General features: G+C 39.1%; 1 protein-coding gene across 2 annotated transcripts; it reads left to right on the top strand.

The window, feature by feature from the left end:
- Nucleotides 1-27929, top strand: aclya (ATP citrate lyase a). 2 transcript variants are annotated; one of them, XM_066641695.1, is made up of 29 exons: nucleotides 37-100; nucleotides 213-234; nucleotides 6226-6403; nucleotides 7370-7492; nucleotides 9570-9632; nucleotides 10020-10210; nucleotides 12672-12751; nucleotides 13794-13924; nucleotides 15175-15293; nucleotides 16605-16741; nucleotides 16922-16983; nucleotides 17081-17198; nucleotides 18175-18329; nucleotides 19534-19627; nucleotides 20452-20593; nucleotides 21424-21592; nucleotides 21789-21893; nucleotides 22430-22626; nucleotides 22777-22858; nucleotides 23323-23433; nucleotides 23552-23679; nucleotides 24024-24117; nucleotides 24650-24804; nucleotides 25156-25306; nucleotides 25596-25739; nucleotides 26136-26249; nucleotides 26353-26435; nucleotides 26740-26816; nucleotides 27012-27929. In XM_066641695.1, exons 3-29 carry the CDS (start codon nucleotides 6245-6247, stop codon nucleotides 27104-27106), a joined length of 3279 nt encoding a protein of 1092 aa, XP_066497792.1. In that variant the 5' UTR covers nucleotides 37-100; nucleotides 213-234; nucleotides 6226-6244; the 3' UTR covers nucleotides 27107-27929. The 2 variants fall into 2 exon arrangements, with proteins under 2 accessions (XP_066497791.1, XP_066497792.1); XM_066641694.1 differs by lacking the exon at nucleotides 213-234 and having other exon boundaries at nucleotides 1-100.
- The last annotated feature ends 60 nt before the right edge of the window (nucleotides 27930-27989 follow it).

The following is a 27989-nucleotide window of genomic DNA, read 5'->3' as shown; positions in this document are numbered from 1 at the left end:
AAAGGAGCAGTGAAGAGGAAAACACTCCACGTTTATTCAGAAGAGTAGAGCAGCACAGGTCTCTCAGGAGTTATAGCATCAACAATTCATCCTCTGTCTGGTGAGTTACAGCTTTACTTTAATGCGTTTTAATGAAAACGACCCTTCTGATGTTCCCTGACTTTAATTCAACATAGTACTCATATTATTTTATTACTTTATTATGCTTTCAGGCTGAACCTGGACTTGATTGTGGTTGGTATTTTTAACGTCATTATCTTGAATGCCCATATTAACTGAGATGTGAACGTCTCTGAGGGGTTTCATGTGTGCAGTACATACAGTTCCAGCCAATAAAACAGTTTATGACCAGACGTTCCAGATTGTATGTGTTAAAGTAGATTAATGTAGACTTTTTCAAGGAAATAATTGAGTTGAAGTCTTTTAAAACGCATATCCTCGCTTTATTACCACATCCTCACAGCACAAAGTACACCTCTTTACCTGAGCCTGTTTCCTCATACCATTTACTCATGTGCACACATGCAGCCAGTAACATGCAACAGAAATAATGGTATACTTCAGACATATGTTTGAATTAACCCTAAACTGTGGTATCTGTGGTATTAATTCCTTACCAGAGTAAGTAATGTTGATATACCCTTGTGGTTGGAATGACCATTCAACACCACAAAGTTGATACAGTCCTAGGATCTTATTATTGATTCTCTGGACTCTTCATTTACAGTGTTACTGGATATAACGGATTTTATAGTCAAATAGAATTAGTATTGATGAATTAGTATTGTTTTTGCTGCAATTCTTAGGCATTTATTACAATAATGTGAATAAAAGCAACCTTTTGATTACAGTCAATTTCCTTTTAGAGAAGGTTCTATATGGTACTATTAATTGTTCTTTTTTATTATTATTACAATGACAACAATAGAAGAATAATTTTGGTGCCATACAGACCCTTCTCTAAAAGATGCTATATCAAATCGTCTGTAGCACTTTCTCCATCAATCTGAAGATCCTCCTCACGATGCAATCATGCAAAATCTTCTTCACCTGTTCAGGGTTCTATATAGAACCATTTCATGAAGAACCCTAATTTTAAGTGTAATATATTACAAAATTTAAAATGCAGTTCTGCACTGAAATGAGCTGAATATGCAGTGTGTTTGTAATGGTATGGCCATTGTGTTTGATGCTCAGTGCTCTGCTGATGCAGGGGAGAGATTAAATGGAGCTGGATATGATGTTTTCTTCTCTTGCTTAACGTCAGATAAAGAGCCACATGTTATATCTTAATATTTACACTGCTGCTTATATATCGTGCATGTGTGTTCTTTCTGTTTATCATCACACCCTCAAGCTGCTGGGAGGGATGGTGTGATTGATGCCCCAATTTCCTTCCATTCTGCTTGAGAGTATTACAAATTCTAGTCATATTTCATCACACTCTTAACCTGCTGAGATGGACAGTGTGATTGATCTGCCAATTCATTTTTGCTTTTCTTTCCCTCTCTCTTCTCTCTCTCAGGTTTTCTCTCATTTTTTCCTTTCTATCAGCCTCCATGCCTTTCTTTCTGCCTGCCCATTTTTCTCTCATCTCTGTTTCTTTCTCTCTCTCTCTCTCTCTCTCTCTCTCTCTCTCTCTCTCTCTCTCTATGATCAATATTGAGAACACTCCGTGGCTTCTGCACTAACAGAAGTGATTAAATGGCAGAAAGGTTTAAAGGGACCGTTCAGCAAAAATACTTTTTTCTCCTTTCATAAAGTAGAATATGCTCCATAGAGTGGGTCCTCCACATGATGGCAGTGGTATTTAAATTGGGTTCAGTTTACACATTTACACATACAGTTTTGTAACATAAAGATAAAAGATTTTCTGAACTCTTTACTTTTTTTAAATATAAATTTATTCTAATATATTAAATTCAGTAATTATTACGGATTATGCATCATTTTCTAAAAGACTGCTGCTTTAAGGTGGGGCTGGTGTCTGTTTCTATGTAAAGAGTGACTGATTACTTTGTTGTGTAACAGTATCAGTTCTGAGATGGTGGTGTTATAAATCAGTGATAAGCTGCAGTATGATGGTGAGAGTGTATTGTAGCCTCTCAAAGCTTAGAACAGACGACTATGTATTGACCCTCTCTTGGGACCTGACTGGGGACTTATTTAATGGTCATAGTTCTTTGTGGTTAATCAGTAAATTAGACAGGTAAAGTACCTAACAGTGCCCCTTGATCAAACACATCTGGATTAATTGGACACATATCTTACTCATGTTTGTCAATATCACCAATAAATGTTATAATGGATGCTTGGAAAAATGTGTTTGTCATGGATGAAGAGAACAGGCAGAGGTATGAAATATTCCTTTAATCGACAGCTGTCATTTTTATTTACCAGGAAATAATTATACTAGATATTTAATGTGTAAAGGGTTTTTGACTGCACAGGTTAACTGGAGAGGAGTTAAGATTGGGTTTGTGGTCATATTTCCACTTTGACATTTGTTTTACACCCATGTTCTGTTTTATTTATTTTTTATATATATATATATATATATATATATATGAATTAGCCTCTATGATTAGGTGAAACATAGTTGTATTTCAAATTCAAACATTTTCTTGGTTATTTGTCGTCTTATGATAACAGTTGCATTGCATTAAAAATGAAACTTTTTCATTTTATTCATAAAATAACCCAAAAATCCTGTTGTTTAAAATCAGTGAATGTGAAGGGTTTATTTGTCACTGCTTTCATTATCAATGTCCATCATGAAAAAGGAGCTGCAAAAGCATGTGCATTGATTGGTTCTGTTCTTGGGGATGATATTGCATCCAAAAGTATGTGCAAGTCTTGCTTTAGACGATTTAAAGGTGGTGATTACAATGTTAGTGATTGTAAATGTTGCATATTAATACATAATTCATTTATTTCTTTTCTTTTTTTAATTAAAATATGTATTATGTTTAATGCTCTGGTTCCCTCCCACAGTCCAAAAAACACACGTTGGTAGGTGGATTGGTGACTCAAAAGTGTCCGTAGGTGTGAGTGTGTGAGTGAACGTGTGTGTGTGTCTGTGTTGCCCTGTGAAGGACTGGCGCCCCCTCCAGGGTGTATTCCCGCCTTGTGCCCAATGATTCCAGGTAGACTCTGGACCCACCGCGACCCTGAACTGGATAAGCGGTTACAGATAATGAATGAATGAATGAATTAATTATGTTTAATACTAAGAACAGTTGCCATAAAATAATAAAAGACTGTGTGAATGTTTGAATTTGGAATTATAAAAAAGCACTTTATAAAAAAAGTTCTTTGACATCCTGGTGTGTGCTTCCTCATTAAAGTGAGATGTGGGGAAATAGACTTTAAAGCCACATACACAGCCACAACATCCTGGCACCTCCTCCTCATGCTGCTCACCAAGCTGGTCATACACTGCTGTAGGATGGCATCCCATTCTTCAACCAGCATTTGTCTCAAATCAGCCAACGTGGTTGTGTTTGTCACTCTGCATGCCTAAGCTGATCCCACAAGGGTTCAATGGGGTTGAAGTCAGGACTGCTAGAAAGTCATTCCATCCTCTCCACTCCCAAATTCTGTAGGTAGTCTCTGAAAAACCCTGCTCTGAGGATTGAGGTTTGCCACTGTTTGCAGAATTTCATCTCAATATCTCTCTGCATTGAGATTACCTCCAATGGTGACAAGCCTTGTTTTTCCAGTGAGGGAGATGCCGCCTCACACCACCACACAACATTAGCTGTTTGGCATTGACAGAGAGGATATGGCAAATTTTTCATGGGCACAACCCACATACTCAGCTCTATTGCTCATCCCTCAAATGAATGTCCCTTACAAATATGTCACCATTTAAAAGGGAAATTAACAGGCTTTCAAACATTATACGATTTAGAGATTATTAAGAAATAATCTACCAAACACTAATTTTCTTACTATTTGTGCTATGTTTACTATAAAATATGGTACAAACATTTTTTCTTAAATCAAGGTACTGAAAATGTCCCCTTGAGGGTACCACCACAGCGACAGTTTTTCTGACAGTGCTCATATGACCTCTCCTCAACTGCATACAACTATGTGGCATGAGAAGTCCTTTTGAAATGAACCAGATCCTCAATATGAACTTTTTGCTTCTGATAAGGGCAGTCCTGCGAGAAGGGTCAGACATAGAAGGGTCAGTGAGATGGTTTCTCTGACAGCTTCCTTTCTTTATTATAGTACAAAGCTCTGACAGCGTGTCATCAAGGGGGCAACAGCCTGCCCGTCACCAGGGCGCTTGAGTGTGGAGCTTTTAGACCCTTCAGAGAGAAGTCAGTGTTGTGTTTAAATTGGTAGGTTCAGACTGTGGTAAGGTCATTTTATTGTTGGTGCACATTTCAAACACACAGATAAAATTACAACAGCTGTTGATTGTGTCAAAATTTCACAATGCATAGATGAATAGAATTGGTCTAAAATTGCTTTAATTCATTTAATTTGTATTCAAAATAAAAGTTTGTTGTGATATCTCTCCTTACTGGGGATGCAAAGATTTGCTCTGGCATTGATTTGTGCACACATGCAATATCAGAACATCACACTACTAATTAGCTCAGAGCTAATTGGTGAAGTATTTTACATTATATTAATCTGAATGATTTTGAGTAGCCAGGTCCACATTATCCCTGAGAGAGTCCTGTACAATCTCCACTGCATCTGATTGCACAGAACAGCATCAATCAAACAAGAGGACTTTAATCAAACCCTGCTGAGCACAGGGCCCAGAGACTAATCATGTTAGCGTTAGCAGCAAAGTTATTTTTAGCTTTCAGCTTTTTCGGGGAATATAAAAAAGGAATGAACATCAGGAAGAGAGGTGAAAGAGGTTGTGTAAAGAAATATTTGTTTTTATTCTCTATACATTCTCTCACACATCTTAATTATAAAATCTTTGAATTGGACAGAGGAATGTAAGGTGTGTTTATTTCTGACCTCATATTTCAGTTTGATTGCAGTTGTTTAGAACAGTGGTTCTCAAACTGTGGTACGCATACCACGAATGGTACGTGAAGCAGCAAGTTTTTATAATATAAGTTTATATATAAGTGTAAATTACATATTGTTTCACATTTTTCATAATTATCCCCCAATGAAATACATTTGTGTTGTAGAAAAATACAACGTGCTACGCATACACCGTAGTCGATTACGTCTATAAAGGAATGGCGGGTGGGGGGGCCGCAGCAGCGTTCTGCATATTTTTTCCAGTTTTTTGAGACTTCTGTGTAAAAAAGCCCAGTTTCAGTTGCTTAGGCAAAGACAGATGTGAGCAATTCGGATTTTATTATAAAAATGGCAAAGCAAAAACGAGAAAAACAAGCAGAAGGACTAAATCCAGAGGTGAAAACAGAGAAAAACTGAGAATTCGGTACACGTGAAAACAAAATAGAAGAAAACACTCGGCTGAAGGAAAACATGGCCGTTTTTTCACATCACTGCAGCCCTAAAACAAGATTTAACCCCACATCATCCCTCCTTCACCTGCTACGAGTGCACAGAGCCCCTGTGAGCACCTGCCCCAAGCCCCTACCTCACTGTTTTCACCTGTAGCCTATTAAAGCACATAAATGATTTTAAATTGACCTTGTTTTTTTATTTCTTTCAAAACCCTTATTGCCCATAAATGTTATATGTTCTCAAATGTATAAATGTGTTTAAAACATTCAGTTTAGGCCTATAGTTATTTGTATTCTGGCTATAATGTATAATAATTATTTTAGATAATTTTGCAAAAATTCAAGCAAGATTTTGCCTTCTGCCCCCAGAACAGAGGAAGATCCAGGGGTGCACATGTTTCTGTGATAAAAATCATAGGTGGTACTTGGAGGTTTTGGTTTGATAATGGGTGGTACTTGGTATAAAAAGTTTGAGAACAAATGGTTTAGAACACCATTCAGTTCTTTGTTTATATATATATGTATTCGCTGTTTATATGTATATAAAATTGCCTGACTATTAAATTTTAATTTGACCGACGAATATATTTAGCATAATTATTAAAAAATTAGGTACAGTTAAAAAAATAAAATTTTTATCTCATGGAAAGATGTGGATCCTGACAGTGTTTGACATTTGTGAAATAGAATATCTATGTTTCAAACTTCTGCATCATTTTTTGCATATTCATATGTCATATTCTGCTCACACTTCTTTATTTTTCCGTAGTTCTGTGTGATCCAGCAGCATGTCAGCGAAGGCCATCTCAGAGCAGACCGGGAAGGAGTTCCTGTACAAACACATCTGCACCACAGCAGCTGTTCAGAACCGATTCCGCTATGCTAACGTCACCGCAGACACTAACTGGGAGAAACTGGTCCAGGATCATCCCTGGCTCCTCACTGAGGTCAGTCCCAAAGTAAAGAAAAACTGAATAGAGATAATGGGGTATTTCACAAAGCAGGATTTCTCATTTTGCCAGACAAGTTTCTTCATGTATGTAAGGCTAGATACAATAAGGGGAAAAATTGAAAAAGCAGCAAAAAAGAATGTTGGTCATTAGTGAAAAAGATGCTAAGTATGAGCCAAGTAAAAGTAGCAAAGATTTAAGAGCCCCATCACAATGTATCACCATAGTTATGTCCCTCCAGACCATCTCCCTAAAAGCTCCCTTAATCACCTTTATGGAGGAGACCATGGCATAATTATATTAGACATGACTCATCCCTCCCTCTCTCTCTCTCTCTCTCTCTCTCTCTCTCTCTCTGTCTTGTTTCTCCTTCGCTATTTCGCTATCTCTCTCAGAGGGATAATGTAGGTGATGTAGGAGTCGAGATGGGATTGATTATTAAATTACATTATAGTCCACTGCCTCGTTCTCCCCTGGCCTGTGTCTCTCTCTATGTCCTCAGTGTCCTCAGTGGCCAGTCTCTTCACAATAGTGCTGACTGGCACTTCTACTAAGAGTACCCATGTTATTTGGTGAATAAATCACATGGGCACATTATGTGCTTTGAAGTCTTTATATCTACCTTGTAAAATTTAAATGGGAATTTCACCAGGATTTGAGGAATTTCAATAGATTACTTACTTCAGTAAACCAGCATGTGTCTTGTAAGATTTTCGTATTGTCATTGGCAATGCAAAGTTTTGTCTCTAAGTTATTTAAATGTGTTAAGTAGTTCAGAAACACTAGCTACATGTTATGTTCTTTGACAACTGGACTGGTCAAAAGAACTGTTTGAAAACTTTTGTTTTGGAAATGTGAGGTCGCAAGACCCTGTCACTACCAGCAAATTCTCTAATATATATATTATAAATAGGTAAATGATTTGCACCACAAAGAGAAACTTGTTGTTTTCTCTCTCTGCAGCGATTGGTGGTGAAGCCAGATCAGCTGATCAAGCGCCGTGGAAAGCTGGGACTTGTCGGTGTCAATCTTGATCTAAAGGGGGTTAAAGAATGGCTAAAACCTCGTCTGATGAAAGAGACAATGGTGAGGACACACACACCTCTACACTTATCCGTACAATGTGCATTGTCTCACGGTATTTCGGTTGTATCTGTGCAAACAGAATCATAGTGTGTGTGTGGTAGTTAGCTAGCTGGTGTGTGACACTGTAAATACCAGACTGATGTGACTTTAACCCCCCTTACCATAAATGAGCTGTAGATGTACATCCATTTAGTTCAGTTGTACAAAGACCCTACCTTCACCATACATTCCTTCATGTAATAAACATTCAATTAAACAATAAATACTAACTTAAACAGTATACAGTAATATCCATTTATATTTATTGCTGGGGAATTGTTTCAGACAAGAAATTTGCAACATACATGGGTTTGTTTCTAATAAAAGAAATGACCAGCAACCTGACTCTTTTTAGCATTTTTAGATGTGAAGCACATTGTGGAAGTGGCTTGTAGCTCACTCACTCACTCATTCCCTCACTCACGCACATACAGAGTGCTTACCAAGGTGCTTTTGCTACTTTTTCTTTATTTCTTTCATTCTTTCTTTCCTTCTTTCTCTCTGTCTTTCTGTCTTTAGATTATTCAGTGATTTATATTGCACTGTATTATTTCATTCTCTAAATTGGCTCTTGTCCCCAGAGGCTCTTAAATGTCTGCTGTTCATTTTTCCTCCTCATCATCCTCCCTTGTGTTTGTTCTCACTGAAATGTCACCTCTCTTTACTGCTTCCCTCCAATTGATTAATATCTGGAGTACTCTTTGTGTGTGTGTGTGTGTGTCTGTTGCTTTCTATAATGGCTGTCTTGTGTGCGTTTTTCCCCCTCTTTGTGAAAGCTGGAGAGAAATTGGGTCCAGTCATTTAGCTGGTGTCAATTCCAGTGTAAATGCCACTGAGAAACACAAAGCCACTGGATTGTGTGACTCTTCTGTAGACAGTCCCTCTCTATAAATCTTTACTGTTTCAGCAGTTCCTCTTTGTTCTCCCTCTATCCTTCGACCTTGTTCTATTTTTCCCATCTCATTGTCAGTTTTTTTTGTCTAATTATTAATGTCCTAAAACATAAACAGCAGAAGTGTGATATCTTGAATAGTGTAAACATTACAGTTTTGTGGATGGAGCTTCTCAGCATTCTTTATGTCCTTGTAGGTTTATGGTTTATGTAAATTTTGTTAATGTGGTTATTTATTCCTAGAGCTAATCTTAACAGTCTGTGTTCATAAGCTGTTTCTAAATACAGGTTATGAATATATTATGTTGTAATAAAATTGTGAGTGAAGAGACCAAGCACATTTCTCCATCCTTGGAGAGGAATAGTATTTCTGTCTTGTAATGGAATGACAATGTAATGGACATTTTAACTAATAATGTGAAGAAATATATGATGTTTAAATTCATTCATTGTCTGAAACTGCTTATCCAGTTCAGGGTTGTGGTGGGTCCAGAGCCTACCTGGAATCACACCCTGGAAGGGGCAGCAGTCCTTCACAGGGCATTGTCACTGACACTTTTGAGTCGCCAATCCACCTACCAACATGTCTCACACAGTCACCCGGAGGAAACCCATGCGAACAAAGGGAGAACACACCACACTTCTCACAGAGAGAGACTCAGAGGAAACCCACGCGGACACAGGGAGAACACACCACACTCCTCACAGACAGTCACCCGGAGGAAACCCACGCGGACACAGGGAGAACACACCACACCCCTCACAGACAGTCACCCGGAGGAAACCCATGCGGACACAGGGAGAACACACCACACTTCTCACAGACAGTCACCCGGAGGAAACCCATGCGGACACAGGGAGAACACACCACACCCCTCACAGACAGTCACCCGGAGGAAACCCATGCGGACACAGGGAGAACACAACACACTCCTCCCAGACAGTCACCCGGAGGATACCCACGCATACACAGGGAGAACACACCACACTCCTCACAGACAGTCACCCGAAGCGGGACTCGAACCCATAACCTCCAGGTCCCTGGAGCTGTGTGATTACAACTCTCTCTGCTGCACCACTGTGCTACCCCATAAATGTTTAAATGACTTTTCTAAATCTGTTGACTAACTCTACTCTGTGTCTCAGGTGGGGAAAGCTAAAGGCATCCTGAAGAACTTCCTGATCGAGCCTTTTGTTCCCCATAAGCAGGTAAAGCCCTAAGTTAATCTTTATGAGAGAGAATGTGGAATGTGTTCATCAGATTGAAGCTTCAGGATCATATTATGAGACGCCCAGGTTCTTATTAGCATGTTATGTTTTGTTAAAGCCCTCTTTCTCAAATCTCACTATTAGCTACATATTTACCGTCACAAAATGGAGGCGTCACAATGTTGACCAGCTGTGATCACAGATTTTCTGATATGTTTAATAATAATTTTTATTTACCCCTTTTTTCATTGTATCTCCTTAATCTCTCATCTGTATCATTTATTACCTCACACTTTTCTATCTCCCTCTTTTTTTCTTCTCTGACTTTAATCTGTCTTTCTCTGTCCCTGTCCCTCTCTCTCTCTCTCTCTCTCTTTCTCTCTGCAGGAAGAGGAGTTTTATGTGTGCATATATGCAGCTCGTGAGGGGGATTATGTGTTGTTTCATCATGAAGGCGGGGTTGATGTAGGTGATGTGGACTCTAAAGCTCAGAAACTGCTGGTGGGCATAGAAGAAAAGCTCAGCTCAGATTCTGTCAAAGAGAAACTCCTCATACATGCCCCTCCGGACAAACGAGAGTGAGTGTGTTGATGGGGTGATCCAGGGTAGAGAGATAGCTGTAAAGGGAATATGGAACAGTATAAAAGCAGTTAAATGAGTCAAAAAATGTAATTTTCTGTGAGCTTTGTTAATATTACACTTAATATGGTTGTGGACACTACCAATAAGAGAAGAGTGGCAGGGCTTGAGAGTAAATGACAGACCACAGACACTTATGTATATACTGTAGCTATAATGAAAAGAGTGAAAATGAACTGGTTGGCACCAGTGATTAATGTTCTAGATCACTGTGCTCAACAGTCCAAAAACACACGTTGGTAGGTGGATTGACGACTCAAAAAGTGTCCATAGGTGTGAGTGTGTGAGTGAATGTGTGAATGTGTGTGTGTGTGTGTGTGTGTGTGTGTTGCCCTGTGAAGGACGGGTGCCCCCTCCAGGGTGTATTCCCGCCTTGCACCCAATGATTCCAGGTAGGCTCTGGACCCACCGCGACCCTGAACTGGATAAGCGCTTACAGATAATGAATGAATCACTGTGTTCAAAGCAATGCAGCCTGTTACAGAAAAAAAGGATATGGTGTTTTAGATGTGAAGTACTGAATAGCAATCTCTTGTGGTGTAGTTCCTAAATTTGAATGAAAAAGCAGAAGGAACAATCTAAGAAGACCCAGGTTGATGTGTGTTGCCTTTACACATACAAGAGATATCAATGAACATAAATACATGGATTTTTTTTGGCAATTGAACACAATGGCTTATGTAGCTAACAGGCAATGGAAGTCTATGAAACCAAAAATGAATTAAATTAGCCTCCCAGATTCACTGCAGATCTAAAGAAGCCAACATCAGACATTAGGTTTGTCTTGGCTGGTCGGCTAAAGAGTAAACAATTTATAACAACATTTTACTGTTGCTTTCACAATGCTTTGTAAATAGGTAATAACATTGTAATATAAAAGTATAATTTCCTGGTTGTTGCTAAATAATATTTAAGTAACTGCAGATACAATTCTGCAATATTAAGGTTAATACCCTGAACCCAGTGCAGCAGTTCTGCTGAAAGGATGTGTTTGTACTCATTCACATATGTTCCTGCTGTTTCTGGCCTGTACCAATAGTAATTGGACAGGTAGAGTGTGATGTACAGTCATAATTACAGACTGAAATGAAGAAAAAAAACTGTATTGGAGCTGTGAGATCAGCCCTTTCATCTTATTTGGTTCCTTATTTGGGTAAAGCACAGATCTGTAAGAACTGAAGACGAGAGTTTTATTTTAAGCAACTACTTACAGCTGCAGTTACTTAATAATTATTTATTAACAACCAGGAAGCTGACATTTTAATGTATGGGTAAATACAATTATTTACAATAATTTTATCATGCTAGTACTCGTCTCTAAATTAAAGTGCTACCACTTTATGGGTGTTGTATGGGCGTTATTTCAGGGAGAGCCAATAAGTCTCTCATTGCCGGGTTGAATTAAATGCTGTGGGTAAATTAGTGCTTCTAAAAACATAGTGAGAAATGATGACTAAGAAAGAATAAAGAATCAAAAAGCAAGGGTGGATGAGAGGAAGAAGGTGCACTCCCCAGCATCCATTTTGACTCAAGGGTGGGGCTGAGGGGTATGGTGGTTCATTAGACTAATGACATCTTCCCCCTCCTTCTCTCTCTATTTTTTTTAATTCTGGTCATGTACCTGCTGTTTGACTCTTTCAAATACACACACACACACACACACTTACTTCTTTCTGGCAGTACTCCCTGTCTTGGCTGATATTGAGATTGACTGTTTGGTCTCTCTCTCTCTCTCTCTCTCTCTCTCTCTCTCTCTGTGTCACTTTTGTTTCCAGTCTTGGCCCCATCTCTCAGGGGGTAATGGACTGGTGGGAATAGAATGCATCTCTACACTCACAGACACACACACACACACACACACACACACACACACACCCAAGCACAGGGAGTAAATGCACTCCTCCATCACTTGCCCTCACAATTGCTCTCCCTTTGCTGCAAAAGTGGTATATTTCCCAAAAAATGTTATTTACTCCCTAAGTAGTATATTTTCCATATAATATATTTTTTTAAATTGTGGCTCCATGCAGCTCTTGTGCTGTCAGCCCCTGGTCCTCTTGTGTAAAGCACAGTCTTTGAAGCATGGAGCAGCAATCTGCTTCAGTAGCAGAATAAACAAATTGTGTTTTATATATATATATTTTTTACCTTAGATATTAAAATATTGCTGTGAGGATTTGGAGTGTCTTAATATCTGTATCTAACTGACTAGATATAATATCTATATCTAATTAACTACATTCTGTAATCTAAGTAGATTTTTAACAGATGTTGAAGTCCAATAGACACTTCTGCTGTTTGTTCTTAAAAATCTTATACATATATATATATATATATATATATATATATATATATATATATATATATATATATAATATACCATATATTTGGTGTTTGTAGGGTGCTGACCAGTTTCCTGGTGGGGTTGTTTAACCTGTATGAGGATCTATACTTCACCTACCTGGAAATCAACCCTCTGGGTGAGTCACGCTTTTCAAAATTATAATCTTGTAGTTCCTATATTGCTACATTATGCATTATTCACCAGTGTTTAATCAATGGTCCAGGAATATCTGCTTCTAGACTATGTACCTGATTAGCCAATTAAAAAGCTTTCTGCATAGATTAAAGATTTTGATTAAAAATGTTGCCTGTAGATTGAACATTTCCAAATGCATCAAATAAACAAACACCTGTTTACTCTCTGAAGTCTGCTACTTTACTTTCGCACCTCAGCCTAATGTACCTAACAATAACACAAGCTTATACTCAACCTAGTAGCATACACCTTGCCTTAAATCATGTTGTTGTTAAGTAATCTCTGAAAAATTCTGGTTTTATCAGTGAGGACACAATTCAGGCTGTTAGATTTCTACTGTTTAAAGCCATGCTGTGCTTTCATTATTAACATAACGTCATCAATACTTGATCAAAACAGGCGGAAATTCAGTGTATATGTCCTGTGTGTTAATTAGAAATTGCAGAAGCTCTTTCTGTGGGGGGGGGGGGGGGGGTTATAGTAATTAGCTGTTAGTTTGTGCCTAGTAGCATCTGTTCCTCCATTTCCTTCACTTACTTTGATCTTACTTTCCAAATTAAGTCAGATAACTGAATCAATTCCTTCCTCTGTACTCAGTCTGGGACACTTCTCACTCATACACACATACATTAGAAGGGAGCCTCTTTTACACACCACTCTAACACACTTTTTAACATTTGGCAGTTTTATACACAGATCAAACTAAACACACTTCTCAGTTCTCAAACACACTGAAGAGTCATGCTCAAACAAAAATGTTTATTCAGTGTAGAGCTGCAGAGTCATATGTCCACAGTCCAGTAAACTCCACTCTACTTGGAAAATGGCATTATACGTAGATGAATACTACTACTACTACTTCTACTACTACTAATAATGATAATGACAGCACAATTTGCCTCACTTTGTTAATGCTCTCTCTCTCTCTCTCTCTTTCACTCACACAAACACACACAAACACTCTCTCACTCACATGCTCTCAGCTGTGACTAAGAATGGAGTGTATGTGTTGGACATGGCTGCTAAAATTGATGCTACAGCTGATTACCTTTGTAAGGCTAAATGGGGTGATGTGGAATTTCCACCTCCATTCGGCAGAGAGGCCTACCCTGAGGTAAGAGGCAAACAGGCCCAGGCTGCACACAAACATATACACACACACACACACACACATACACACAAGGTTAGACATTATATTTTCATATACATTATATGAGAGTGTGTGTTTTGGAACCTTTCATGAATGCAAAACTACCAACTATGTGATTGTTGTCATTCAACAAAAATTAACTAATGCTGCTGTTAGAATAGTTAGTATTCTTCTCCACAGAGATGTGATCAGGGTTACACATTAGTCTTCACATGACTTAACTAGTGGGAACTGGCCAAAACTAAATGGAAATAGGACTAAAAATCTAACTTATAGACCCTCTGAACATGAAATGTACTCTCAACATTTCCAAACACGTTCTTGCTGACTCACTGGAGTCATATCAAGACAAATTATTATACTATTTAATTTGGTGTACTGCCTTATGAATACTTCATGTTGGCATGCATGCATATTAGCATATGAGGAAACATGTCATTGCCAGTGAGGTAGGCTATGACTTATAGAGGAAATTAGCATGTTTTCAATTGCATGTGTATATGTAGCTGTGGTGAAATTGAGCTGTCAGTGTACCAGCCATTGAAAGCGCTGATGTATGTGTCTGTTCCTCCTTCAGGAAGATGAGGAAACTGTTTTACTGGCCTCTTAGTGTACATATTGATTTTGTCAATATTTGGTAAACTGTGACAGACTGACAGGAGTAATTGGGGCTCTGAATGTACACACACACACACACACACACAGAGGTCTTGCATCAGATGGTGGACTGTTGCAACAGATGGATGGGTGGGTAAGCTTGTATTTGATTGGCTGAGAGGTCTCAGACAGTGCAGCTGTGTCTCTTGCTATTATTCATGTGGGGGACCATTTATTATACCCTACGCTGTGCCTGAGCTAAAGTTTTATGTTCTAGCCGGGCATACAGCCACTCTGATACGCATACGGCCCGCTTCACCTTTTGTGACCAGCTTCAAATTCTTCTGCTAAAAGGGGAAAAAAAGAAGTAAAGGTGGCTCATGTTGGGTTACAGGTCAGTCAGATGGATTGATGCTTAAAGTGTTTTTAATCAGGTTTTCAGAATGCCAATAATGGTATACTGGCACTCACAGGATGCCAATCTGCCAGACACTACAATCTATAATACTATACTAAATACCTATCTATATGTTAAGTACCATTTTATGCAGCTATATGTGTATTTTGTTAGGTATAATCACTGTCGAGATTAACATCTGTGTACTTCTTTTCAACAGGAGGCATATATAGCAGATCTGGATGCTAAAAGTGGGGCCAGTCTGAAGCTCACTCTCCTTAACCCCAGAGGAAGAATCTGGACCATGGTGGCAGGGGGTGGAGCCTCTGTTGTGTACAGGTACATAACCAATCACATTTGCTTATTTTACCTATTATCTAGCATACTGTTCTTAGATAAACATTATACACCTGAAGTCTACACCAGGTATGTATAAGTCTCATGTTAAAAAATGAATAATTTGCTTACATTTCCATAGACCAGATCTAATTGAACATCCAAGCAATGAGCTGGTGTCGGGATTATTCTTAGGTAGATGGGATAGTAGGTTATAGGTATGTTTACGCATCAGTGCATTACCACTGCCTGCTATTGCGCTCCAGCTGATGGATGGTGGGTTCATGTCAAGTGTGAACTTTTCAATATGAGCTCAGAGATGGCAGTGGTAGCTGTTTGTGGCAGATGCTGGAGCTCATTAGCTCTAAGAGTGGAATTTCATTAGGGAGCCAGACCTGAGAAATCACTGTCTGGTGGAACGAAGCTTGAGCTCACTGTTACACCAACTCACACACTCTCTTCCTCCCTCTCCTCCTCCATCTGTCAAGAGATACCACCACAGAATGTGGCGACACTAATTAGGCTGTGTGTGTATGTGGTGTCTTCTCACAGAGGAACCCTCGTTTTATCTTGATATGTTCACTCAGTTGTGTGGAACATTTAAGGGGCATGAAATGTGTTTCTGTGTGGTATGACTGCAAACATCTGTGTGATGACAGCTCTTCACCCAGTGACTTATCTGTGTGTTGTTTTTCTTTTCTTTTATTGTCAACAGAGCAGGTACTGTTTGGGTGGTGTCTCATTTTCAGTGCTGCAGTGACACTGAGGTGGTTGTGACATATTGGGAGTGTCCGTTAGACTCACCTGCCTTTATAGATGTAAAGTCAGAGACAGTAGCTCATCTATTGTTGCACATTCTGTGTTAGTCGTCCTCAGGTCCATCATCAGTGAACACAGAACACTTTTCACAGCACACTGTTGGATATTTTTGGTTGGTGAGCTATTCTCAGTCCAGCAGTGACAATGAGGGGTTTACAAACTCCAGCAGCACTGCTGTGTCTAATCCAGTTGGACCAGAGCAACACACTAACACACCACGACCACCACGTCAGTGTCACTGCAGCGCTGTGAATGATCCACCGCCCAAATCGTACCTGCTCTGTTCTTATTCTCTGGGGGGTCCTGACCACTGCTAAACAGGGTGAAAGGGGATAACAATTAGGCAGAGCAACAGGTGAACTCCTGTCTGTAAATGTAAAACTACAAAGTGAGGGTAGAACCAAGGAAGCTATTTGAAATGTTGTGGCTGATTAGTGTATGCAGGTAATTGTGTTTTCTAATTGTATTGCCATACGAATTCTAATGTCTCTGCAGTGATACCATCTGTGACTTGGGTGGCGTAAATGAACTGGCCAATTATGGAGAGTATTCAGGCGCCCCCAGTGAACAGCAGACATACGACTACGCCAAGACCATCCTGTCCCTCATGACCCGAGAGAAACATCTCGATGGTATGGAGCCCTGAAATAACCTTAATTAATTAACCTTTTTAATGTCAGTGAGGTGTAATGTCAGTGAGGTGTAATGTCAGTGAGGTGTAATGTCAGTGAGGTGTAATGTCAGTGAGGTGTAATGTCAGTTCTGTGCGGTGATTTGCATCTAAAAATGTCTTATGTGCTTTTTTTCTATAGGTAAAGTGTTGATCATTGGAGGAAGCATTGCTAACTTTACTAATGTTGCCGCAACCTTTAAGGTACAGAATGAACATCTGCACAACCCAAGCTTAAAGCTACAACCATATTGCGATCTGGATGTATGGTGTATAATTGTGTATATTTTTCTGTGCATAGGGTATTGTCAGGGCAATCAGAGACTATCAGGTGCCCTTGAAGGAGCATGAGGTCACCATCTTTGTGCGACGTGGGGGTCCAAACTACCAGGAGGGGCTGAGAGTGATGGGAGAAGTGGGTATGTCAAAGTGCATGTCTGTGCAAAAAGAAAAAAGTGAGAGGATCTATGTAAATTATATAGACCATATATTGGTCCACACCCCCTTATCAATTTCAGGTGTTTCAGGCATATAAAATCAAGCACCTAGCCATGCAGTTTTTACAAACATTTGTGACTGAATGGGATGTTATAAAAAGTTCCCTGGATTCAAGTGTGGTATTTTAAGCAGGATGCCATTATTGCAGCAGAACATTTCATGACATGTCTTCCCTCTTAGATGCTCCAGGATCAACTGTGAGCAGTATTATTAAATAAAAGTGGGGGAATTTAGGAATCACAGAATGGCTAATCTGTGTTTGGCAAATGCCAGGGGAATGCCTAGTTAGCCTCTTAGTTCCAGTCAGGGGAAATCTTGCTTTATTATACCAAGACTTTTTGGACAATAGTGTGCTTCCAACTTTGCGAGAACAGTTTGAGGAAGTCGATTGTCTGTTCCAGCATTACTGTGCCCCTGTGCACAAAGCAAGGTCCATAAAGACATGGTTGGGTGACTTTGGCATGATAGAACTTGACTGCCCCGCACAGAGTTCAGACCTCAACCCATCATACACGTTTGGGGAAAACTAGTATGGAGATTACGAGAAAGACCCACTCATCCATTATCAGTGTCTGACCTCACAGTGCTCTTCTGGATAAATGGGCTAAAATTCCCATAAACACATTTCAATTGTTTATCTATATGATATCTTGTAGAAATCTTTCCCAGAAGAGTAAAAGCTCTGTTAGCTGCAAAGGGGTACCATCTCCATGTTAATAGGTATGGATATAGAATGGGGTGTAGTTATGTTGGTGTAATGTGTAGGTGTCTCAATACCTTTCTCCATATAGTGTATCTTGATTCACGTTTTTTTTTTCCTGATCTCACAGACACAGATTGTGCTGTTTGACCGATGATGCTCTCTCTCTCTCTCTCTCTGTGTGCGCATATGTGTAGGTAAAACCACAGGGATACCCATCCATGTCTTTGGCACTGAAACCCACATGACTGCCATCGTTGGGATGGCTCTGGGCCACCGACCAATAGCCACTCAGCCACGCGTCGCTGCTCACACTGCCAACTTTCTGCTCAACACCAGTGGTGGCACCTCGGTGCGATTTTTGCGTTTGTTTGTTTTTTTGTCACTGTATTTGTGTTTTTCTGCAAGTATGGGTGGTGTCTGCTTATACATTTTGTATAATATGGAAATTGGATAATATGGATACTTTTCTTGATCATATTAGCCGATCCTGATGCACATTTCTGGAACAGTAAACAGATTGACTGTAGCCTGAGGCTTTAATATCCTTCATCCTTCACCTAAAATGTATGTGCAGCTGCTCCGAAGTATTTCATACTTTTCTTTGGAGATGTGCACTGCTGTATGTCTGTGTTTACAATGAATGAATGCTCCTTAAATTATCTGAATTAGTACCTAACAAGGTGTGTCTACAAACATGCAAAAAATCGAGAAACCTCTTTTTAAACATATACAAAGACATTTACAAAGACATACAAAATTTTCTAGCTCAGCTGTTACTGTTACATACACTAGTATATCTGTGTGCTTCAGATCAGTGCTTTTTACTGGCAGTGCCTGGAGGGGGCAGTGGTTTTCTGCATGGTTCAATGTGTTAAAAGCCAGTCTGTTTGCAAAAGGTCTTCCTGTAGCCTGTGGCCTGCCATTAGAGCTGAGGAGTGGCGTTCACTGAAGTGCGTCCTCGTTATTTCTCTTCCTCTTTCTTTCATTTCCTCTTCTGAGTGTTTGAGTCCATCCCTTAGAAGATGTGTGGTGAGAAAGGGCCTGTATAAGGCAATGACTTTGTGCACATATCTGTAGTATCACAGATCTAAAGCTGTAGAGTATAGACTGTATTTTCCAGAAATGTTAACCTGGCATCAATCTTTCACTCTGTTCACCAATGGTCAGCACCACCACAGACCAGGTATTATTTGACTGGTTTTGATGGATTTGATGAATATGTAAACAGCTGCTTTGAATTTCTTTCTAAATGGCCCTTCTTTTGGAAAGTTTACCTGGATACATATAAATACTGCAAAATTTACCATGGAAACCGAAGATAACAGGCTTTATCATTGTTTCGGTCATCTTGAATTTCTTGATAATATTACTGCTGAGAATGTGCAGCACGTGCTGTGACTTGCAGTGGGATAAGCATGTGCCAGGGTTTCATTGGTGAGGAAAGTGTCAAAGCTAAAGTAGCTTTTGCTTTGGTGATTTTATTTGGCAATAATTGTATTGGGGTGTTCATCTCAGGGTCATCCTGTATTTCTTTCTTTCAATCTTTTTCTCAGACCCCAAGTTCTAGCAGGACTTCCTCTTTCTCTGAAGTGAACAGCACAGTGGAGCATTCTACTGACACTAAGACCAGACCAGGGGCTCCACCAGGTCAGACAAATTTATGCGTATTCACACACATCACCGCACTTCTACAGACGGGCATTAAATAATTAAATCAGGGTTTGTGCGCCACCTGCAGGCCACTAGGATAACTATTATAAACTGCTGGTGGAACAGATATTGGACTTGAACAGCCCTGGCCCTCGGTCACATGCAAAGACCAAAAATGCCCCTGAACTTCAGATATTTACTGTAGACTTTTAGATATTGTTTTCTCAAGCTTGCATATTCCCTTAAATATATATTATCCATAACATATGACCATGGTTATCTATACCCACAAATACATGTGTAAATAAGATTTTATAATGCTTTATTTATACCAAACAGTACTAATTCACATTAGAGGCAGGGCAGATTTATACAAATTTTTCCTTTGCTGTGCAGTTGCTGAAACTATATTAGTGTGTAAAGGTTAGATGGCCCTCTGCCCCCCTGTCTCTCAGTGTGATGGGCATCTGTTACCTAACCTAACAGAAATGGCATTTAGCGCTGTTCTCTATCAATGCTGAGCTTACTAATGATGTAAGCAGTTTCATGCCTCATAAGAGCCTCATGCAGGATCTCACACTTTCAGCTTGGTAGCACTGTGTGATTTGAGGGAGACTTAGCTACTGGGTGAAGGCATGACTTAAAGTTGCACTAGGCAATTTCACCATAGTGCCTGTGTGTGTTTTTGGTTGCACATCCTGAATTTTTACCAATGCACTAGTGCATTAATCAAGGTGACATCCAGTGTGCAAGCAGATGAACCACAACAAAAAAAAATCTATATATGACTTGAATTTTCCTATTGTTTTTGATGTCTGTAGCGAAAGCCACTACACTCTTCAGTAAAAACACAAAAGCCATTGTGTGGGGCATGCAGACACGGGCAGTGCAGGGAATGCTGGATTTTGACTATGTCTGCTCTCGCAGTGAGCCCTCAGTGGCAGCCATGGTCTACCCCTTCACGTAAGATGCCTGGTCTACGTCTTTTCTCTCCCCATGCTGCTTATTTTTCCCTGTTATATGTCTATGTGTATTTAGATGTATTATGACCATAATGCTCTTGATTCCTTCAGGATCAATACAGTTTTAGTAATATTTTACTGTAGATGTTCATGATGACCCCTACATAACTCTTTAATGATAACTGACATAAGCCTACACAAATCTATAAAGGCTTTATCAAACAAGTCTTGCCATAACACTCTCTAATGTGAAGTACATATAAAACTTGTCAGTTACATCATTTTTATTATAAACTATATCTTTAAGTGGTTTCTGGTCGGTATTTTCCTGTGGTGAACATGCAGACTGAAACTGAATATTCAGCAGAACAAACTCGTGCCTGCCCGCGGAAGTGATGTGGCAGATCTGCTGATTAATTTCAGTATGAAAAGGAAGGAAATGCTTTTACACTTTATTCTTAGCTGTTTAACCTCTTTCCGCACACTTCTCTGAACCCCTCAGTCAGTGTTACATTTAAAAACTCGATTATTGTCTTGTACAACATTTTCAAGATTCATTATTATTATTATCATTATTGCTATTGTAATTGTGTGTGTGTGTGTGTGTATATATGTATTATAGATATGCACATGTGCATTTGCTGTGCTATTTTTAATGTGTATGTGTCACATTTAATGACAACCACAGCCATTATATATATTATATATATGAGTAGGTTTTGTTCAATTGTCATAAAAGGCTTGTGTTGGAGTCATAAATATTTCTCATGACCTACAGTAAAATGTCACAAAATACTGTGTGTGCATGTAATATGTTTCTTTTTTCTGTAGCGGAGACCACAAGCAGAAGTTTTATTGGGGTCATAAGGAGATTTTGTTGCCAGTCTATAAGAACATGTCGGACGCTATGAGGAAACACCCAGAAGTAGATGTTATTATTAGCTTTGCCTCTCTCCGCTCGGCCTACGACAGCACCATGGAAACGTTACAGTACTCTCAGGTCTCAGCTTCATACTGAACACACTAATACTCCCATATTCTACCAGGAATATGGCAGCATACAAATGTCATATCAGTATATACTGTTTAGATATTACAACTATTATTATAAGAATTATTAGCGGTAAAGCATGGCATACAGCTTTGTGTGCACAATGTTTCACATGTTTTTATGTGGTGAATGTGTGTATTTGCAGATTCACACTATTGCTATCATAGCTGAGGGCATCCCTGAGGCTCTTACTCGCAAGATCATTAAAAAGGCGGATGAAAAAGGAGTGACAATTATTGGACCAGCAACGGTATAATGTTAATCCTGCCGTCCATTTCTTGTAGTTTATCCTTTTTAACTGTCTATATTTAGTTCAGTGGATTTTAGTAATTTACCGTTTATTTATGACAATTTTTCCTTTTTCTCTTCTTTAATCTTTACTGCTGCCTTTTCCATTGTTTTTACTTTTAAATTCAGTTGCTTATATGTAAGTCTCCTCTTTTATTCATTGTCTGTAACCGCTTGTCCAGTTCAGGTTCACGGTGGGTCCGGAGCTGACCTGGAATCTATATGTATAAAGTGTGTTGTATAAATATATACATTTACGTTTCATTCATGGCATTTGACAGATGCTCTTGTAGAAATATTCTTGCCCAGTTACTCTTACTCATGTAGAGAATCGTCAATGTCCATGTTGAGAGTCGAGCCCTCGTCTGCCATTTGAAGGGCACTAATGTTACCAACTACTCCACCCAAACCACTGGCCTTGCACTGCTATTGTAGTTTTTTAGTTGTGCTGAGATGTAAGATATTTGTATAAACATACGTGTGTGTGTGTGTTTTAAGGTTGGAGGTATAAAGCCAGGATGTTTTAAGATTGGTAACACGGGTGGGATGCTGGACAATATCCTGGCATCAAAGCTGTATCGTCCAGGCAGTGTGGCATATGTCTCACGCTCCGGAGGAATGTCTAACGAGCTCAATAACATCATCTCCCGCACCACTGATGGAGTGTATGAGGGGGTGGCCATCGGGGGAGACAGGTGGGTGCACTTTTAAAAGGAGGTTACCATAAAACTGATTTTTCCAATTTAATTTTGATAGTGTCCTTTGATGTTTCCATCATGACATTTTAATGTATTTTTAAATCATGTAAAAAAAACACAGAACAACAATGCTGCTCTATGCTGCAGGTACCCAGGCTCAGTGTTTATAGATCATGTGTTGAGGTACCAGGACACACCAGCGGTGAAAATGATTGTGGTGCTGGGAGAGGTGAGATATCAGTCAAATATCAAACATCACTACGATTCCTTGATAAAAAACGCAAAGCACAATAGCACCCCCTTGTGATCAGTCTCCTTATGGTGCGACGTATGTGTGAATTACAAGCCTGTTCCTTTAAGTGCATTGCATTTTGAAATTCATATTAAATGGATAATGAACAAGCAAAATCATTTAGAGTGGTTTTATGTGAAATACAAAAAGGTGTTGCACAAATTAAAGTACAGTACATACCCAAATGTTTGTAAACACATGCTTGCATGATGATTTTCTTTTTCCTGAATAGAAGTGTATTGAGTATGTTATTGAAATAATAATAATAATAATAATAATATTAATGCTAATCCTTTCTTCCAGCTTTCTTACTTTATTTGCCTTTTGTTCATGTTTTGTCTCTCTCTCTCTCTCTCTCTCTCTCTCTCTCTCTCTCTCTCTCTCTCTCTCTCTCTCTGTAGATTGGAGGTACAGAGGAGTATAAGATTTGTCAGGGTATTAAAGAGGGAAGGATCACTAAACCCATCGTCTGCTGGTGCATCGGGACATGTGCCACTATGTTTGCCTCTGAGGTGAGGGCAGGAATGTGTGTGTTCAGAGTGAATGGCCACAAAATGGCCGACACATTCAGTGAATGAAATGAACTGAAAGCAATGTTATTTGACTTGTTTTGGCGTTCTTTGTATTCAGGTGCAGTTTGGTCATGCCGGAGCGTGTGCTAACCAGGCCTCTGAAACGGCTGTGGTCAAAAACAAGGCCCTGAAAGATGCTGGAGCCTTTGTTCCCCGGAGCTTCGATGAACTGGGAGATGTAATTAAGTAAGACAGAAATATACAGTGCTTTGGCTGAACTGACATGTCAGCATTATTCTAGTAAACCATTGTAACATATTTTTATTGTCCAGTGAAAGCATTCAGTTTTTACCAGTGTTTCTACATCATATAAAGACATCAGCTGCTTTTTGCATTTAACTTTATTTATTTATTTATTTATTTGTTTTTATGAAACCTCCTTTACTTGGTCTTTACTTGGCCTGCATTATTTTATTAAAATTCAGAATATTTTCTTCTCTTCTGATAAAGTTTCTTCAGTAGTGAACCCATTTAAATTTAGTTTTACTTGCTGCAGATGATGTGTTAATGGCTGTGTTTGTATGCTGTAGGTCAGTGTATGACGACCTGGTGAGTCGAGGTGTTATTGTGCCTGCTCAGGAAGTCCCTCCTCCCACTGTCCCCATGGACTACTCCTGGGCCAGAGTGAGTCATCTTTTTTAACCACTCATTAAGCTTTCATTTAATTTTAACTGTGAACTGTAATGTAACTGGTTGAACCATTGAAACTATGTAGATAATTAGCATTTTCTAAAATTACAGTGTATTATTATTATTATTGCAGTGTTTTATATATTATATATAATCATGATTCTGTGACATCAACCAAATATTATTTGGAGTGTGAAGTTGTTGTAGAGTTTTACATGGGGGGGGGGGGGGTCAAGTTTTTGTTGATTAGAAGCTTTTTACAAAGTAGGTTTTAAATCCTTACGAACTATGCATATATAACACATCTGAGTCAGTTCCCTATGTCTTGAGGAACATATGAATGAGAACCAGGTTTATCTAATGATCAAGCTCTGTATACGTGTATCTCTATCCTATCTCTAACTCTTTTTCTGTCTCTGTCTCTCTCTCTCTCTGTTTATCTGTATCTCTCTGTCGATCTGTCTCCATCTGTGTATCTATCTGTATTTCTCTCTCTCTTTCTCTATATCTGTGTATGTGTGTGTAGGAGCTGGGTCTGATTCGTAAGCCTGCCTCTTTTATGACCAGTATCTGTGATGAGAGGGGTCAGGAGCTGATCTATGCTGGAATGCCAATCACAGAGGTCTTTAAGTCTGAAATCGGTCTTGGGGGAACCCTGGGGCTGCTTTGGTTTCAGAGGAGGTGTGTCTATGTGTGTCTATGTGTGTCTATGTGTGTATGTGTGTGTGTGAGAAAGAGAGAGATATGTCTTAGTGTTATGTCTGTGATCCTGCTGTGGAATCTCTTGTGCTTAAGAAAACATTGATATTTGTCAGACATTATGTAAGATGAAGTCAGTATTTCAGCCGAATTTCAAGACTTGTTTATTGCACTTTTATAAATGTAATGCCAAACAAGGTACATGTACATACTGTAAAAGAAAGCCTTCAAGTTTAAAATGTGTTGGCATTTGTTGATATGTAAAATTAATGTATGCTATAATACAGTATCAGTTTAAACTTCAGAATAAAATGTAACTTTTGTTTTAAACAGGCTTCCTCGATACGCATGTCAGTTTATAGAGATGTGTTTGATGGTGACAGCGGATCATGGTCCTGCTGTGTCCGGCGCTCATAACACCATTGTGTGTGCTCGCGCTGGCAAAGACCTCATCTCCAGCCTCACGTCTGGCCTGCTCACTATCGTAAGCTTCTGTTGTGTTTACTTAGAATATATCTTCAGTTTAAAAGTTTGTTCTATTCTTGAAACATCCGGAAAATGTTTCTAACATTTACTTTAAATAGCCTTTTTTTATGTCAAAGCAGTGAACAGCTGTGAATTCAGTCAACAGCAGTTTATACTCATTCACATAGAAGCCTCTGCAGGACCCACATATTTGAAAGGATCTATATACAGGAAAGATGTTGAATTGTGAACTCTTTTTTAATGTGGTATTTTGTGTTTGGTGTGTGTGTGTGTGTCTGCTCTCTCAGGGAGATCGATTTGGTGGAGCTCTAGATGCTGCTGCTAAACAGTTTAGTAAGGCATTTGATAGTGGAATGCTGCCCATGGAGTTTGTCAACAAGATGAAGAAGGACGGCAAACTAATTATGGGCATCGGACACCGGGTCAAATCTGTGAGTAAACACAAACTCTGTGGTGGTATTCACGTCTGCAGCTTTGACTTCTGCTGTCATCATGACAACCTGGAAGTTGTCTGTCTGACACCTCGTGTTACTTTCTTTATTCTTTCACAAGGAAAACCCTTATGGCGTACATGACCTAACTCACTGCTGCTCTGTGTAGGAACAGAACTAGTTAAAACAGTTTTTTAGATCTGAAGGAACTGGCTTGTAACTCACTCACTCACTCACTCACAATATCTCACCTTCTTACAAACACTCCATCATTTACTCACAGGCACATTCAGTCAGTGTTAAAAAATAAAAGGAAGCCGATAAAGTACTTAAAGTATTCAACTAATATTCACTGGTCCGTGCACATGGTTATGATTGGTGTCATTTGTGTCTCAGATCAATAATCCTGATATGAGGGTCCAGATCCTGAAAGACTTTGTAAAGCAGCATTTTTCTTCATCCCAGCTACTAGACTATGCTCTGGAAGTGGAAAAAATCACCACCTCAAAGGTAGAAAAGCCTGTGTGTGTTTGTGAGTGTGATGTTTTATTGAAAATGGAAAGCGTTAGGTCAGTATTCATCCACAAAATGTCTTTGTGTCTCTATCTTTCAGAAACCTAACCTTATTCTGAATGTAGATGGTTTTATTGGTGTGGCCTTTGTGGATCTGCTGAGGACATGTGGAGGCTTTACACGGTGTGTATGAAGGCTGGAAAACAACACAAATATATAAACTGGTGTATTCACATTTGACATGTTTTATTTGCTGGTTATCCTTGACACAAGTATCCAACTGCACTAAAAGCTCAAACTCCCAGAACATGATCCTGTTCTTTGGATTTTATCTTCTATTGTAATGGATAGATTCATACATGGGCACAGTGGACTGATTTGTTAGTTTTTTTTTTACTCTTCATGAGTATACACTAAAGCCAATCCTCCTTTACCGTTATTGAATTCCTGTAATTGATGTAAAAGGGTTTTCCCTCTGATGTTCCAGGGATGAGGCTGATGAGTTTGTGGAGATTGGAGCACTGAATGGAATCTTCGTTTTGGGACGCAGCATGGGCTTCATTGGTCAGTGTTTGTGTGTGTGTGTGTGTTTACTTTGGTTGTGTATTAACAATGGGTGTGTATTTATATTTATCCCTTGTTCTTTTGTTTACGTTAATTCTCATTGTTTTTCTGTCTCTTTTTACTCTCTTCCTCTGGTTATTTTTTGTTTCCTGTTTTTCCCTCTCACACACACACACCTGCTCTTTCTGTCCACAGGTCACTATCTGGATCAGAAGCGTCTGAAGCAGGGTCTGTATCGTCACCCATGGGATGACATCTCCTACGTCCTGCCTGAGCATATGTCCATGTAACTTTGGAAACCATGTAACCTGCACCATCAACACAATCATCTGCACCGCCTCCCTTCAGCACGGTCCTTGGACCTTTTGGGTATGAGTAGAAGGGAGTTGATGCTTCTGTGTCCTTTCTGTTGAGTCTGTTTACATTTATCTGTGAAAAGCCTAACCTTAAATAACTGTGATTGTGTTGGTGTCCTGCAGTCTGTAATTCCAGCTGTGTGGTCTGTATATCCCTGTGGTGCTGATGTAATGTGAAATTGTTTCCTCATAATCATTACGTAGTTCTTTCCTTTGAAATGGAGGGCTCACTCAGAAGAGTTTAAGGTGTTTGAATATTAGGGGAAAGAATACCATTTGTCATAAACCTCTAAATGTAGCTTTTGAAGGTCTGATATATCTGAATGAATTCTCTTTAGAATAGTGTTCAGCCTTCAGTGAAAAGTGCCATATTTAGTTGCAGTTAGCAACTACTAGTGCAATAATACAGTGTGTAGAACTAGTTAGAAGCTTTATTAAGTGTTTAAATGTCCAATTAACTTTCTGATGTGGGGAAAATCTGAATGTAGTGCACTATTTTTGAAAGTTGATGAATGTGTATATACATTAGAAAAATAATAATTAACTATTTTGGAAGGTTGTATTTTTAAAGATGACATGTCATAGCTTTGTCCATCATGTTTACAGTACATTGAACAAAAGCCAGTGAAACTTTGTGGACAGTAATGTTAATGTCTGGGGCGTCCTCCAGTATCTGTGTCCCGTATATAATGAAACGTGAAACATATTCTGCTTAAACTGTCGTACTTGAACATGCATTAAAGAATAAATAATTTTCTGAATTGCAACATTTTAGGTGTGTTTACTTTATTTGTGCCTTTGACTGTCTGCTAGTATA

The sequence above is a fragment of the Hoplias malabaricus genome, chromosome 13, assembly GCF_029633855.1.
Source record: "Hoplias malabaricus isolate fHopMal1 chromosome 13, fHopMal1.hap1, whole genome shotgun sequence".
In the NCBI taxonomy this organism is placed as follows: Eukaryota; Metazoa; Chordata; class Actinopteri; order Characiformes; family Erythrinidae; genus Hoplias; species Hoplias malabaricus.
This window is presented reverse-complemented; position numbering and strand designations above follow the sequence as displayed.